The sequence below is a fragment of the Phyllostomus hastatus genome, unplaced genomic scaffold (assembly GCF_019186645.2).
Source record: "Phyllostomus hastatus isolate PE091 unplaced genomic scaffold, TTU_PhHast_1.1 phas_scaffold_21, whole genome shotgun sequence".
NCBI classification, from domain to species: domain Eukaryota; kingdom Metazoa; phylum Chordata; class Mammalia; order Chiroptera; family Phyllostomidae; genus Phyllostomus; species Phyllostomus hastatus.
In genome coordinates, this window is record NW_025334017.1 from 10,440,973 (window position 1) to 10,456,233 (window position 15,261).

At 38.1% G+C, this 15,261-nt stretch overlaps 1 protein-coding gene and 1 non-coding gene across 5 annotated transcripts in view; both read right to left on the reverse strand.

Annotated features, from left to right (window-relative positions):
• Positions 1 to 15,261, reverse strand: part of PDE7A (phosphodiesterase 7A) — a 113,863-nt gene that overhangs the window by 14,249 nt on the left and 84,353 nt on the right. For all 4 annotated transcript variants that reach the window (XR_006788166.1, XR_006788165.1, XM_045861106.1 and 1 more), the window contains exons 4-7: positions 14,025 to 14,176; positions 12,056 to 12,119; positions 3,669 to 3,764; positions 996 to 1,096 (exon numbers count right to left, since the gene is read on the reverse strand). Coding sequence is in view for 2 of the 4 variants with exons in the window: in XM_045861106.1 (XP_045717062.1) it covers positions 996 to 1,096; positions 3,669 to 3,764; positions 12,056 to 12,119; positions 14,025 to 14,176 (413 nt within the window). In the remaining 2 variants the exon portion in view is untranslated. The remainder of the gene's footprint in view (positions 1 to 995; positions 1,097 to 3,668; positions 3,765 to 12,055; positions 12,120 to 14,024; positions 14,177 to 15,261) is intronic.
• On the reverse strand, positions 13,067 to 13,173 carry LOC123833415. Its single transcript, XR_006788249.1, has one exon. It is a non-coding gene; the product is annotated as a U6 spliceosomal RNA (small nuclear RNA).

The window sequence follows — 15,261 nt, forward strand, 5'->3', positions numbered from 1 at the left end:
CCTGACTGACTTTTATACAACAGCCAAAATGGTTTTCCCTTCTGTGGCTCCCTCTTCATGCTCTGAGCTGACTGGCCTGTCCCCGTCCTCAAGAGCTTAGTGTAAGGGCCACGTATCCTAACAGTGCTCGATGTTCCACAACCTGGCCCTCACGTGGCCTTGCCCGCCTGGTCTCTTAGCAGTCACCTATTCTCCAGGTGTGCACTTACGAAGTCTGTCCAGAAAAAGTCCAGCCACTGTTAATGTAATGAAATTGGTTTGTGCAACATCGATGTAAGCTGGCAGCCAAGGAGAGTGGACTAGAATGCATCAGTGGGGGCATAGATGCCATTGGGTGAGCATGTGTACTGTGTGGCAGTCACATTCGAAATGACTGAGCGAGTAGAGCAACAAATCTGCATCAAATTTTGTGTTAGTTTGAACATCCCTCCCAGAAACTATATGGATGATTCAGAAGGCTGCAGCTATGGGCAACTAGTGATTGGCAGGTTCATCATGACAATGTGCCTGCTCATGCCTCACATCTCATGCAGAATTTCTTGGCAAAACACCAAATCACCCAGGTGACTCAGCCCCTCTACAGCCCAGACTTGGCACCTGCAACTTCTGGCTTTTCCCACAACTAAAATCACCTTTCAAAGGGAAGAGATTTCAGACCCTCGTTGAGACTCAGGAAAACACGATGGGGCAGCTGGAGATTTGGAGAACTGTGAAAGGTCCCAAGGTGTGTACTTTGAAGGGGACTGAAGCTTCATCCTATCTACAATGTTTCTTGTCTCTTCTTTAATTAATGTTTTTATTTTTTCATATTACATGGCTGGATACCTTCTGGACAGATCTGGTCTGTCCATTGGGAACATGATCCAGATAGATCTCTTTCTTGTGAAGGAAACTTCTGATTTTTAGCCAAATCACTAACTTAGGGAAAAGTATTTAAAAGCAAAGCAAAGAAACTTTCTTAGGATTTTTGCCTGCTGTAAATGTCCACACCTCACCTTAGGTTCTCTTAGGTAACAGTGCATGGCCTGAGTGACGTCTGCAGCGTGCACGGCATTGTGGTACGGGTTCTGACTGTGGTAGTCTTCTTGAATCATCACTGCAACACAGGGAAAGACCCCCAGTTATATTGTGAATGGGAGACATGTGCAAGCACAAAACCTGATAACCACGAGTTCTCCGCTTACACTTTTCAGGCAGCTATCAGCTAACTACTGTTCAGATTCAGAGAGAGATGGGGATCACCTCATAACTCACACGTGTAACTAAAGAATTAGTACCACTTTCATTCACAACTTGTTTGAAACTTTTAAGTGAGAAGGTATTCATGTCAAAATTATAAAATAATTTTTCTTTCTCTTTTAAAATGTGAATCTATTAAACTGAGAGAACAACAGAGTCTCTTAGTTAATACAAACAGTATGATTCACGCAACAAATATTTATTGTGCCAGGTACTGTTCTTATGGTACTAGAATTTCATCAGTGAACAAAAATATTTATGATGCAAAAACAGCTTAAGTATTGGGGTACACAAAAACGATCTATGCGCACATCATCAGTGATATAAGTTCTGGATCTGGAATTCATTTTTCAGTTTGTAGGGATGGATCTTGTGTTAACCTTTTCTTTTTCCACTTAGTGTCTGTTACGCCATCATGAAAAAGTAGACCAGGATTAGAGGTGGAGCTGTCTGTGGCCCTAAACCACAGCACAAGCTAAAACTAGTGATCTCTACCTAACATGAGCCAACCCCAAGGCAGTAAACTACCATCCACTGGTGATAGGAAAAGGGATTTGAAATTCTTTATTTACTTTGATCTCATTATTTAAAACAACCTTTTATATACTCTTGTAGTATCTATTTTTTATGTTTTATAATTTATATATGGTAATATATTATTAGTACAGTATTACAGCCACACAATTTATAAATAAATGTGCATTAAAAGTTTCTCAAAACCACCCTGGCTGGTGTGGCTCAGTAGATTGAGTACTGGCCTGTAAACTAAAGGGTTGCAAGTTCCATTCCCAGTCAGGGCACATGCGGGCCAGGTCCCCAGTCAGGGGCACATGAGAGGCAAGCACACATTGATGTTTCTCTCCCTCTCTTTCTCCCTCCTTTCCCTCTCTAAAAAATAAATAAATTTTTTTAAAAAGTTTCCCAAAACTGCTAGGTAATAAATTTATCTTAGTTTGGCACTTAAGGGAAAAAGAAAACACTATTTTTCTTTTAAAAAGTAAGAAAGAATCCTCATGCTACCAATTTCTGTCTAACATATTTCTTTCAGTGAAAAACTTCAACTTTTCTCCTAGCAGAACAGTCTTAAATAAATATCACTCTCCACATTTACACATATTCAAAATAATCTTTAAAGTTTATTGTCAAAATAGGAGACCTAAGTGCATCCTACCCAATCTTTTAACATTTTAGCCTTTGAAAATTTACAAAAGGACAGATATTGAGTCCTCTTTGTCAGAGAGCCGTGGCCGATGTAAGAGCCTGACAGCAAAGTCATCGCAGTTCTTTACCACACCCTCCGCCCAGGGCTCTGAGCCTTCGCAGCAGCTTCCCACCCTCAGCTGCCGTTCATTTCCACCTGACTGACTTGTTCTGGACAGAGCAGGTTGGAAGTGTGGGGGGGCCAGTGATGAGCTCAGGGCTCCAGGGGTCTGGGCTCACCAGCTCTCTCTAAGAAACTGGCCACTGCTCTTTGAACAAACCCATAAAAAACCAGGATTATCTTCTGGAAGGAGGATACCTAGTAGCACAGGCTTCTCACAGTAGGTGAGTGCTCGAGGAACCCATCTGAATCAGTGTACCAGCTGCTTTGCTGTGAAAGGTTGTGTTTGGCTCCAGTGAATTTTCTTTGAAGACTCAACGTGTTTGCCCATTTCACGATGGATGGTTTACAAGCACACCTGCCCACACTGTGGCTGCACTGAGTTTTCAGCAGTTTTCGACCAAAAACCACAGGACCCCAGTGTCCCACCCTCCCTGTTCAACCAATCTCGTTCCCAGTGACTCTTGTTTTTTTGTTTCCCTGGATGAAAAAAGTTCTCAAAAGGAATCATTTTGCTAAAATGGAACAGGTGAAACAAAAAAAAAGGCAGAAGCACTAAGAGGCGTCAAAATCGATGAGTTCAAAAACTGTTTTGAGCAGTGGAAAAAAGCCTCGATAAGTGTATTGTATCAAATGGAACATATTTTGAAGATGCTGAAGTTTAAAAACATGTAAGAATACACAATTTTTATAAATAAATTCTAGGTTTTTTGTGTGTCCCCTCTTGTATTTTAAAGTAAACAACTATTTCTTTCGTCTTCAGTGTGAATCTAATGGTGCCAAACTCCTCTGCATTCTTGTTTTAATTTAATAGGAGACCATGAGGGGTTGAGCCCAGTGTTCCAGGTGTGGTCCTAGCCAAGGTCCCAGTGAGGCAAGGCCTGCAAAGCCCCTGTGCAACAAACTGGCTGTCAACTGCAGGTGCACCAATGAGTTCAGCCAGAAGCAGCATGTGACAGCCCCACAGACTCAGGAGCTGAGTGAATGCATGTTGTTTTAAGCCATTAAATCTGGAGTGGTTTGTTTTAGAGTAGTAGCTCGCTGATATCAAATTTTTGAAAGTTCTTGTATAAATCTCACTACTGCTAAATGGGTTAGAATCACTTACCTAAAAATCTACGAAGTTTCATCATATCTAAATGGAAGTACTCAATTAATCCATGAAGATTAAATAAATGAAAGGTTAAACTTACTAGGCTATTTCCTAAAAAAAAAAAGAGAGAGAGACAGAGAGACAGAGATTAGCAGCTAACATGACTGCATTATTTTTCCAAACATGGGTTCTGAATATACTAATCCCTACTTTTTGTCTAAAATTTACATCTTATTAGATCAGTTATAGACTTCAAATAGCACACTTTTTTTTCCATTTTAAGAAAAAAACTTTTTGTTGTTCCATTTTTCTACAACCAAATAACTGGACAAAAAAACATTTTTTAAAAGACTTACTTTTTAAAAAAAAGACACCAAAACAATTAGAATCAATAGAAAACTTTGAAAATTGCCCCACACTAAGTTTAAGTCAACTTCCCAAAGCACCTTAAACATGGCTGCATTTAACCACTTCCTAAACATCCCCTCTCTCACCCCTCTCACCCTGGTTTAGCAGAACAGGAACCTCCCAGAGCAGGGTGCCTCGGCTGCGGCCTTGTTAGGTGGAGGCTGTTTATTCTAAGCACAGGCCAGTAGGAGGGATCAATGTGCTCCTCCCTCAAGATCAGAACTCTGAACTGCATCCTGCCTGTCCCATAGTTGCAGCAGAAAATCTGAGAGTTGCTGGAAGGGAAGGGGCGAGGATAACCACAAAACTAGGCAGAATCTATCACTATAAATTTATAGACAATATTACCTAGCAATCCTACTATGTTTTTCTAGTGAAGTGGTTCTTTCACTTTTCAAAATGCCCATTTTCAAGCTTTCTCTATCCAAACTTTCAACATACCCACATTCAATTCAATCCTCATCCTCAACAGCCTCACACTTCACAGAAAAATACTCAAGCCCTCAAATTCCCCTTTCTTTCAAAAGCCAATTCCTCTCCCTCTCCACAGCTCCTCAGGAGCCTCCCTTGGCCCATCACCACCCGCAGTCCCAATGAATCAAAATATCCCTCCCACCTCCCCTTCCCTATATAGTCCCAATAAGATCAGCCCTCAGACCTGCTCCAGATTCTCTTATCTTTGAAACAGTGAGGAATCTCCAACTCTCCTGGCCTCCTTCAGTTGCCCCCTCTATGCTCCTACACAGGAGAGTCTTCTGGAAGCATTGCTACATGCAATGGGGATTGATTACCTTCCTCCTCAACTTCCACTCCTTTGTCACTAAGAACTGGGGTCACACCAAGCACAGAAACTGAATTTGGAAAAACTACTATTTCTATAATATTTAGTTTTTCCTTCCAAGACACAGCTCTCTCCATTTTTTATACCTTACATTCTCTATCCCAACGTTCTGAAGATTTCCCACATGCTACAATATTTTAACAATTAAATGGACTCTGTGTTTTAAGGAGTATGATCTCACTATACTGCCAATGCCTGGATAATGACAACAATATAAACATGGTCCTGGCAGTCTCTTAAACAATCCGTGATTCTTACAAAAGTGAGTAAAAGACTTAGATAGTCCCACAATGAAAATTTTTAGCAATATTTATGAAGAATTAGAAAGGACTATTGGGGTAAACTTGTTACCTAAAACTGCCCAAACAACTGTCAACAGAAGCCCATGGCCGAGGAAAAAAGTAAATCAGAAAAACATTTGCGCGGGCAACACTGTAAAGGATGTGGCTACCCCAAAGAGATTCTTTTTAAAAACTACCAGACATACATATCACCTTCAAGAAGGGGGAAAAATTCAAATCTTTATTTTTATGAAATTAAATGTTAAAATGCATTCAAATCCTAATAACACTGCCATACCAACATGAGCCAATGTCATTTGGAAACGTTTGTGAAAGAGTGAGCTGTATTTCTGTTATTACTGTTGTAACAACCAACTTTTCTTTGGGCATATTCATGAATTATTTCAGAATGCATATTCAAACACACTATCCAATTAAAAAGTAGGCAGATCATCTGAACATTTTTCCGCCTGACATATAAATACCCAATAGGTACATGAAAAGATGTTGGACATCACTAATCATCAGGGATGCAAATCACAATGAGATATCAGCTCACACCAGTTAGAATGGCGATGATCCAAAGGACAAGAAATAATAAGTGTTGATGAGAACGAGAAGGAAACAGAACCCTTGGACACTGTTTTGGAAATGTAAATTGGTGCAGCCACTATGAAGAACAGTAGGAAGGTGCCTTAAAAATTAAAAATAGAATTACCATTAGATTCAACAATCCCACTTCTGGTTATTTATCTGAAGAAATTCAAAACACTAAATTTGAAAAGATATAGGTACCTCAATGCTCACTGTGGCATTATTTACAATAGTCAAGATAGGGAAGCAACCTGAGTATCTACAGCGAGATGAATGGATAAAGAACATGTGATACATGGGTGTATGGAATATCACTGAAATAATATGAAAAATGGAAGAATATTCAGCCATGAAAAGAAGAAAATCTTGATTTATTGATGACAGTCATTCTGACAGGTGTGAGGTGATTCTCTCATTGTGGTTTTACTTCACAGAAGATCAGTGGCATTGCGCACCTTTTCGTATGTCTGCTGACCACCTGTATGTCCTCTTTGGAGAAGTGTCTATTCAAGTCCTCTGCACACTTTTTAATTTTAATTGTTCATTTTTTTTGGTGTTAAGTTTACAAGTTCTTTATAAATTGTGGATATTAACCTTTTATCAGATGTACCAATGGTGAATATGTTCTCCCATTCAGTGAGTTGTCTTTTTATTTTGTTAATGGTTTCCTTTGCTGTGCAAAAAATTTTTAATTTGATATAGTCCTATTTATTTTGTTTCCCTTGCTCAAGGAGCTATGTCAGTAAAAATATGGCTACAAGAAATGTCCAAAATTTACTATGTTTTCTTCTAAAGTTTTTATGGTTTTGAGCTTAACATTTAAGTATTTAATCCACTCTGAATTTATTCTTGTGTATGGTAAAAAAGGTAGTCTTTTTTCATTTTTTGCGCATATATGTCCAATTTTCCCAACATCAGTTAGTGAACAGACCATATTTACCCCATTGTATGTTCTTGCCTCCTTTGTCAAATATTAATGGACTATAAAAGCATGGGTTCACTTCTGGGCTTGTCATTCTGTTTCATTGATCTATATGTCAACAAACAACAAGTGTTGGTGAGGATGTGGAGAAAGGGGAACCTTGTGCACTATTGGTGGGAATGCAGACTGGTGCAGCCACTGTGGAAAGCAATATGGAGTTACCTCAAAAATTAAAAATGAAACTGCCTATGACACAGTGATTCCACTTCTGGGAATATATCCAAAAAAACCCAAAACACTGGTTAGAAGAATACAGCAGTGTTATTTGCAATAACCAAGATTTGGGAGATTCAATAACCAAGATTCTCTCATCAGTAGATGACAGAATAAAAAAGCTGTGGTACATTTACGCAATGGAATACTATTTGGTTTAAAAAGGAGGAAATCTTACCTTTTGTGACAGCATGGGTGGATCTGGAGAGTATTATGCTAAGTGAAATAAGCCAGTGAGAGAAAGACAAGTACCATATGATTTCACTTATATGTGGAATTTAATGAACAAAAAGACAAACAAAGTAGAAACAGATTCATAGATACAGAGAACAGACTGACAGCTGTCAGAAGGGAGGGAGGTTGGGAGGCTGGGTGAAAAACAGGAGGGGATTAAGAAAAAACAAACAACAAAGAAAACTATAGACACAAACAACAGTATGGTGATTACCAGAGGGAAAGGTGGGTAGTGGGAGGTAAGGAGGGTAAAGAGGGGATAAATGGTGATGGAAGGAGACTTCACTTGGTGTGGTGAATACACAATATACAGATGTATTATAGAACTGTACATCTGAAACCTATATAACTTTATTAAATAATGTCACCTCAATAAATTCAATTAAGAAATAAAATAAAAAGAAGAAAATGTTGCCATTTGCAACAATATGAATTTTGAGAGCATGCTAAGTAAAATACGTCAGAGAAAGACAAAAGAGATATAATCTCACTTACATGAGGAATCTAAAAACAAAAGCTGAGCTCACAGATACGAAGAATAGACTGTGCTTGTCAGAAGCAGAGTTGGGGGTAGATAGAAATGGGTGAAGGGGGTCCAAAGGTACAAATTTCTGGTTGTGAAATAAACACATAAATAAGTCCTGGGATGTAATATACAGCATGGTGACAGTAGTTAATACTGTACTGAGTATCTGAAAGTTGCTAAGAGAATAGGTCTTAAAAGCTCCTTGCAGGAAAAAAGACTGTAATAATGTATGGTGACAGATGTTAACTAGACTTATTGTGGTGATTACTTTGTAATATATACAAATATATCATTACATTGTACACCTGAAGCTAATATATTATGTCAGTTATACCTCTATTTAAAAAAATGTATATTTAGGTTGTGATAGTGTTCTCCCAAAATTGTTTTCCCAATCTAATAAAACAAACTACCAGTTTCTACAGTCTAGAAGTTGTTTCAGGAAAGCTGCACTCCAATGGTAAAACACCCTCTTCCTAGAGTTCGGGGACGCTGCAGTCAGAAACGTACGCAATGCCACCTACTGAGACCTCCACAGGACCCAGACGAACCAATCTGTTTTCAATTCAATCTGCTCCCCACACTGAATTGAAAAACTTCATGGAACATTTTTTTCTAGGTTTCAGTTCATAAGATAGCAACTATTTTAATACCAATGAATTATTCAAAACAAGCGATGCTTAGTTGGTATGTCAAACAGGAAACAGGCACCAAACAACTTATTTTATGTGAAAATGGAAACACTTTCGTGGAAAAAAAATTGTACTTATAAAAACTACCCTTATAAACATATATCAAAGGGTATAACTGCCAAAGGTATAATGGCCCCTGACGGTTTTTCAAATGTGATTCAAACAGAGCAAACAGGATTTGGCTCTCTCCAGGACACAGGCCTGGTGACAAGGGTCCTCACATGCCAGGTGCTTTCAGGAATGACAAGGCATATGGTGCTATCTCACATAACCTAACTCTCAGACCTGTAAAGGGAATATCAAATGTATCCTGCCAGACAGTAACTACTTTTCTCCTTGCAGCAGACAAGTCAGGGACCATGTGCCTTGGAGGTAGTCACTGAGTTTTGCCTTCTCCCTGCCTTCCTCACAATAGCATTTGGGACATCACCAGAGTAAGAAATATAGAAAGCACGGGATCAGTGCAGGAAGAGAAAACTATACACTTGATTACTGTATACATATATCACCCAGAATTCATGTTAGGCTAAGCAGTTAGAAAAGGAAAGCAGTGCTAATCAAATAATGCAAGTTAAAGGAGTCTTCTTCTGATTTGTTCCCCAATAATCTCTCTTCATTTATAGAATTCCTGTAACATTTGGGTAGCTGTAGTTAGCTGAATATATAAGAAGGTCTGTCTGGAAAAAGTTCAGCCATTGTTAATATAATAAGAACAGTTCGTATGACATCAATGTAACCTGGCAGCCAAGGAGAGTGGACTGGAATGTGCATGTGTGAACAACGACAACCTCACTGTACTAGTCAGTGGGGGCTGTAGATACCACTGGGTGAGCATGTGCACTGTGTGGCTGTCACATTCAAAATGACTGAGCAAGTACAGCAACAAACCTGCATCAAATTTTGCTTTAAGCTTTAACATTCTTCCCAGAAATTATTCAGATGATTCAGAAGGCCACAGCTATGGGCAACTGGTGATTGGCAGTTTCACCACAACAATGCACTTGCTCATGCCTCACATCTTGTGCAGAGTTTTTTGGCAAAACATTGAATCACCCAGGTGACTCAGCTCCCCTACAGCCCAGATTTGGCACCCTCCAACTTCTGGCTTTTCCCAAAACTAAAATCACCTTTGAAAGAAAAGAGATTTCAGACCCTTAATGAGTCAGGAAAATACGATGGGGCAGCGGATGGCTACTGGGATGATTATGTAAGGTCCCAAGGTGCCTACTTTGAAGGTGACTCAGGCATCACTGTCCTATGTACAGTGTTTCTTGTATCTTTTATCATGTTCAGTAAAGGTCTCTTTTTCACATTATGTGACTGGATACCCTCTGGACAGACCTCATATCACAATCTGTAAAATCATAGGTGGGTAGCTATGTAGGAGACCATTCTGCATGGTGTGGGCCCAGCTCCTATTTGGAGATGCACAGAACCCAAACCCACAAGTAGGTTTTCCCACGGGGAATCAGGCCTGCAATGTACCTAGGCCACTTTGAGACTTGCTTTTGCTAAAACTCCCTCACCCTGAATTGAGATAGCAAGTACTTACTGTAACTTCCTAAAATCTATGCTAAACCTTCCAAGGACTAGTATAACTGGTTCTACTACTTTCCCCTTTTCATTTGCAAATATCCTTCTTCTGTGATGTGATTAGCAGCGTCTGCTCCTTTGTTTTCTGTAAAAGGTAACCACCTAAAGCCAACCTGTGCATAGTAAATGAGGACCAACATGTAATATGCCGAGAAATCCGATAAAGGCCAGCCACAGCAAGGGCCGAGGCTTTTGCTCCCCTTGAGAGAAAAAGCCATGCTCACCCTTTTCCTCCACATGACTTGGTAGTCCGTGTGAATGTCTTCTGTCTCAGCTACAATACCATGGACTCCACAAGTCGGGGTCTGAGACATAGCTAACCATGGGTGGTTTCTACTAACTCCTAATAATCAATCCTAAGAAAAAAACCATTCAGCCATCATCTCCACCATGGGAGTGAGGAGATAAATTGGGAGCAAAATGCTAAACTAGCTAATGTGGACTTGCGGGCTTGTCCTCCTGCTACCCTACACTCTCTTAACCTTATTCCATATTCATTACCAAGCCCCCTGACTAGCACTTTCAAAAAATAAAATTTAGAGAACAGTCAACTATTTCAATGAGTGAAAAATGTTTCAATAGACTAAAGTTAATCTGTAAACTGTTAGAACTTACAGTTTTATAAGGCTAAACCTTGAGGGTGTTAAGCATGACATCGTTTTTTTCCATATTATTCTGAGATAACCAGTGTGGAGTTAGGAAAGGGGTGTTTCCTGCATCTAGAAGAAGCTGAGCCACTTGGTACTTCACTACCTGCATTTTCACAAAGGGGAGGCTGAAGGGAAAGACTACTAAGGAAAGGATACAAGCCTTTCCTGTGTGGATAGCCCAATGTGCAGGACAAGGAGAGGTGGAAGAGAAAGAACAAAAAGGAAAATCAAAAAGTCAGGGGAGTGGGAGGGAGGCTTTGCTAATAAGGCAAATTTCACTGTCTTTGCAGTTTTGCTATTTTCTATCAGCAGTCGCTGGACAAATGGAAGGCAATTACAAAGGTATGTGAGGTGTGTGCACAGCACAGCTCAGAGGGAATAATGTAGTGACAGAAAGAGCTAGACCCACATTGAACTGCAACATGGATAAAGTTGTTATTTGCTTGTCCATTTTCCATATTTGGATTCCTTATGAAAGGAGCTTCATTCCAAAGTAAAAAAAAAAAAAAGGAGGGTGACTTCAGAGTCTAGCAGTGACCCAACCATGTAGTCACTTCATTCTGAACAGTCAGGGCCAGCTTCTTCTTGAGCGTACTCTCCACTCTGCTTCATTTATTAAAAGATATTTAGACACAAGGAACAAAGCCTAGTTGAACTACATGTAGCACCAATTTTTTATGTTAAAAAATTTACCCTAAATAAAACTGATTCCCAAAAGGACTCTGTTCAAAGAAAGCAAGGAAATATGAACCCTCCCCCAAAACAAAATACTCAGGAAAGGGTGAACAGAGCAGAATCACCTGTTTGTTTCAAACCACTCACACACTGTAGATTCTGATAAGGCCCCTAAAGAAGCTCCTGCTGGCCCCCACCCGCCACGGAAGAGCAGTGCCGGGGAACTACTGCTGCTGATCACAATATGTCGTGTCTCTCACATGTGCAGAAAGAAAAGCCTGAGAACCCAAACCTTGAAGAAGTGATGTCTCTCAGAAGGTCAGTAATCTACCACATATCTGTACCCATCAAAGCTGGAACAGAGTATGAGATGTCACTAGAAATGGCCATAATCCAAAGAAACCAAAAAAGAAAAATCAAGAACATGAAATAATAATGTTCACTTGGGGTGATCAATAATAGTAGCCTTAATGAGGGATGGCCAAGTGTCAGCGATTTTTTCCTTATTGCTAGGAGTACTAATGCAAAACTAAATTTATGAGATTGACTCTCCAGGCTTATAGATCAGTCATAAGGAAAGGACAAAATGATGCTCCCCTGCCAGCAGAGGGCGCCTAACCTAAGTGAGTGAAGCAGCAACCCACTAGTGGCTATACCACCAATGCAGCATCTAAAGAATACATTAATTGGAGTAAGTCAAATTCTTCACTTACCATTTGTTAGTCTATCAAATAGAAAGATATCAAAATTCCAATTTCCAACTTTTCCCAGCATACACTGAAATGAAAACCAAACATTCCTACTGTAATTTAATTTCAATAACACTAGCTTTTGTAGATGGTTCATAGAGAAGTTAATGAAAATGAAAAGTGATTTACTGTAAGAAATGCTATATACCATTGTCCTTTTAATCATGACCTTTCCAACTGGCTCCAAAAAAAATGTCTAAAGGGATAAACTCCATTTGAAAAGCCAAATATTATTTTGTTTTCCAATTAATAAATGTACAGGTAAAATTTTTTTAAACTTATTCCTATATTCCCACAAATTTTCAATAATTCTAACATAATTTAAAATCACAGAAGTGTGGTTCATATGTTGCATGGTATAGAAACTAGATTTTAAAAATCCAGTGAAAACACTTACAATAACTGAGTACTTACTATATTTCAGGTACTGTTAAGAGTACTTATTCATTCTTACTATCGACATCAACACTATCAAGTAGACAGTGCTTTTAATCCTCAGTTACGGATGGGGAAACATAACTTGACCAGCTAGAAAGTAACAGAGCTGGGGTGTTAAATCAGATGCTCTGATCCTGGAACCTAGGCACTTGATGCCTACACTGTGCTATGCTTAAATTATATTATTCAATTTTTTTTGTTAGAAAACACTCCCAAACTTATGGGTATTTATATTTTTAAAATACCCTTATAAAATAATAGCATTCACATTAATTTTTAGATTGATGTGTATTTCAGCCAAGTAAATAAATCCCACAATGACCTTAAAAACCAAATAGATTGTATTTCTGCACTATGTATTTGTAACTTAAAAATTCTGTAGACTTTATTTTTAAGAAAAGAATTTCTTTCCAAAAGTTCATTGCTGTATAAATTTATGTATAGATCAACATAAGCAATACTAAGACACTACTATGGAGACTAATTATGATAGTACCAACAATCAATTATATGCAAATCAACATTCTTTTTTTTCTTTTTAATATGGAACACTTCACAAATTAGCATGTCACCCCGGCGCAGGGGCCATGCTAATCTTCTCTGTATTGTTCCAATGTTGGCACACGTGCTGCCGAAGCGAGCACCACAAATCGATATTCTCATTCTAAAGATAAGACCTTGTAAAATTTTTAAAATTTAAAGCATGAACAGTTTTCATTGATTTCTTTTACCAAATAGGGAAGCAAGTTTGTTTCCCTATTTAACATCATCATAAAAGTACTCGAGCCCTATGTATACAAACTTAAAAATGTGCTCTATAAATATTAAGTCAATGAATATTTTTAAAAATATAGAAACATAAGATTATTTAAAATCCTCATTTGGTCAAAAACAAGATCATCTAACTTCCACCTTCATTAAGACATTTCTTTTAACCTACACAGAGAAAGTAATGCTCACAATCACTGGGTTTAATTAAGAAACACCTAAATTCTCAAAATGCCACACTGATGCAAGAGACTACGAAAATCATTTGACTGAAAGTCATAAGACCTAACTTTGTGTGCTAGTTTAGAGCTAATTAGACCTCTAATTAGAGGTCAAACTAGTACCTTTTGCTCCTGCGGTCAGTTTCCTTTTCTCTTAAAAACAGAAGTTAAATCAGATAATCCATAATATTCCTCCCAGCATTAAGTCTTATGGTCTTACAGTTTAATGTTCTATTGTTCTACTTGTTACTTAATATTATAATAAATAACATTTTCATTTATTTAATATTATAATAAATAACATTTTCATTTATTTAGTTCATAAATTTCCCTTGATCTATAATACCTAATTATAAAATGAACAACTGCTCTAAAGGAGAAACCTGGAAAATAAGCTGAACTGATTTTTGCATATAAAAAAAGATTATAAATCAGTATCAGATGGGAAAAGAAGGCTTCATTGAACTTATCAAAAAGTTAACACTTCTTAAAAAAGCTATACACACCTTGGCTTGTCCATTATAATCATCATCTAAAATGTTTAGAGAATTTGAAACAGTAGTACCACGGAAAAAGCGTGATGATCTAAGATACCGCTGGAAACTAAGCAACCTTCTGATGTTCCTTGCAGACACAGAGACTTCAACTTCTGATGGAGCTGAAACGAAAGGAGTAAAAGGTGAGTACAGCAGGTCAAAACTGTGCAGATATTACCTTGTAACACCCCTTTTCTAGTTATATACAAATATATTTTTAAATTAACCATTATACCACATTTCTAGGAGAGAAGAGGTACTTTATTTGTATTCTTATTAAAGAACTAAAAATGAAGGGATAAACTGCCAATTTTAACCAGCTTTTTGTTTTAACTTCCACGAATTATCATTTCTCTCTCTATTGTTGAAATACACTATATACACATTACAGAACAGAAAGGCACAATCCAGTGTGGACTAGATTTAACAGTATGGAATACTTCATACTAAGAAGCCAGGTCCCACATTACATTTTAGAATTTAGTAATGACACAACTAAAACACCTCAAATCCTGATGCGGTATCATCACAAACATTTCCTTAGGGTAGTCTTATTTAGAAGAAAAGGAAATACAATGGAAAAATAAAGCAGTTTACATCCTGCAAGAGCTCTAAAGGACAAGGATAAAAACTCTGTAAGGTGAAAAGCTCTAGAAACGACGTGGTTCCACGGTGAAGACTGATGCGTTCTCCATCAGTGAGTCTAACAGCCATTGCCCCCAATGTTAGCATAAACCAAAGCTTCTTCGAGCTACAGATTAAACAACAGACTTACATTAAAAGCTATCTTGTAGGGAACATATGTTATGTTTAAATTCTAAATTGAGTGAAATACTTACAATATAAAATACATAAAGACCAAAGATCAGCAAATCATAATCTTTCAAAATGTCAGGTAATCAAACACTCTTTCTTGTGTGTCCAGTTACTAACTCTTCTATTACCCTGTGTTTTCTCTATCTAGAAAATGTCAGTGATACTATCTAACTCAAAGGGTGCTGGATTAACTGAGACAATGTGTACGCAGTCAGATGTACAGTAGGTGTTGAATCCAGTGGCAATGCAGATGATAAAATTGACACCGATACCACTGCTGCTGGCTACGCTTCTAGGTAATTAGACTGAGTTCCAAATCTCATTATGTTGCTCTAAATAAAATTATCCCTTGGCTCCTAATTTTCTCAAAATGAACTCCATTTTAGCCTGG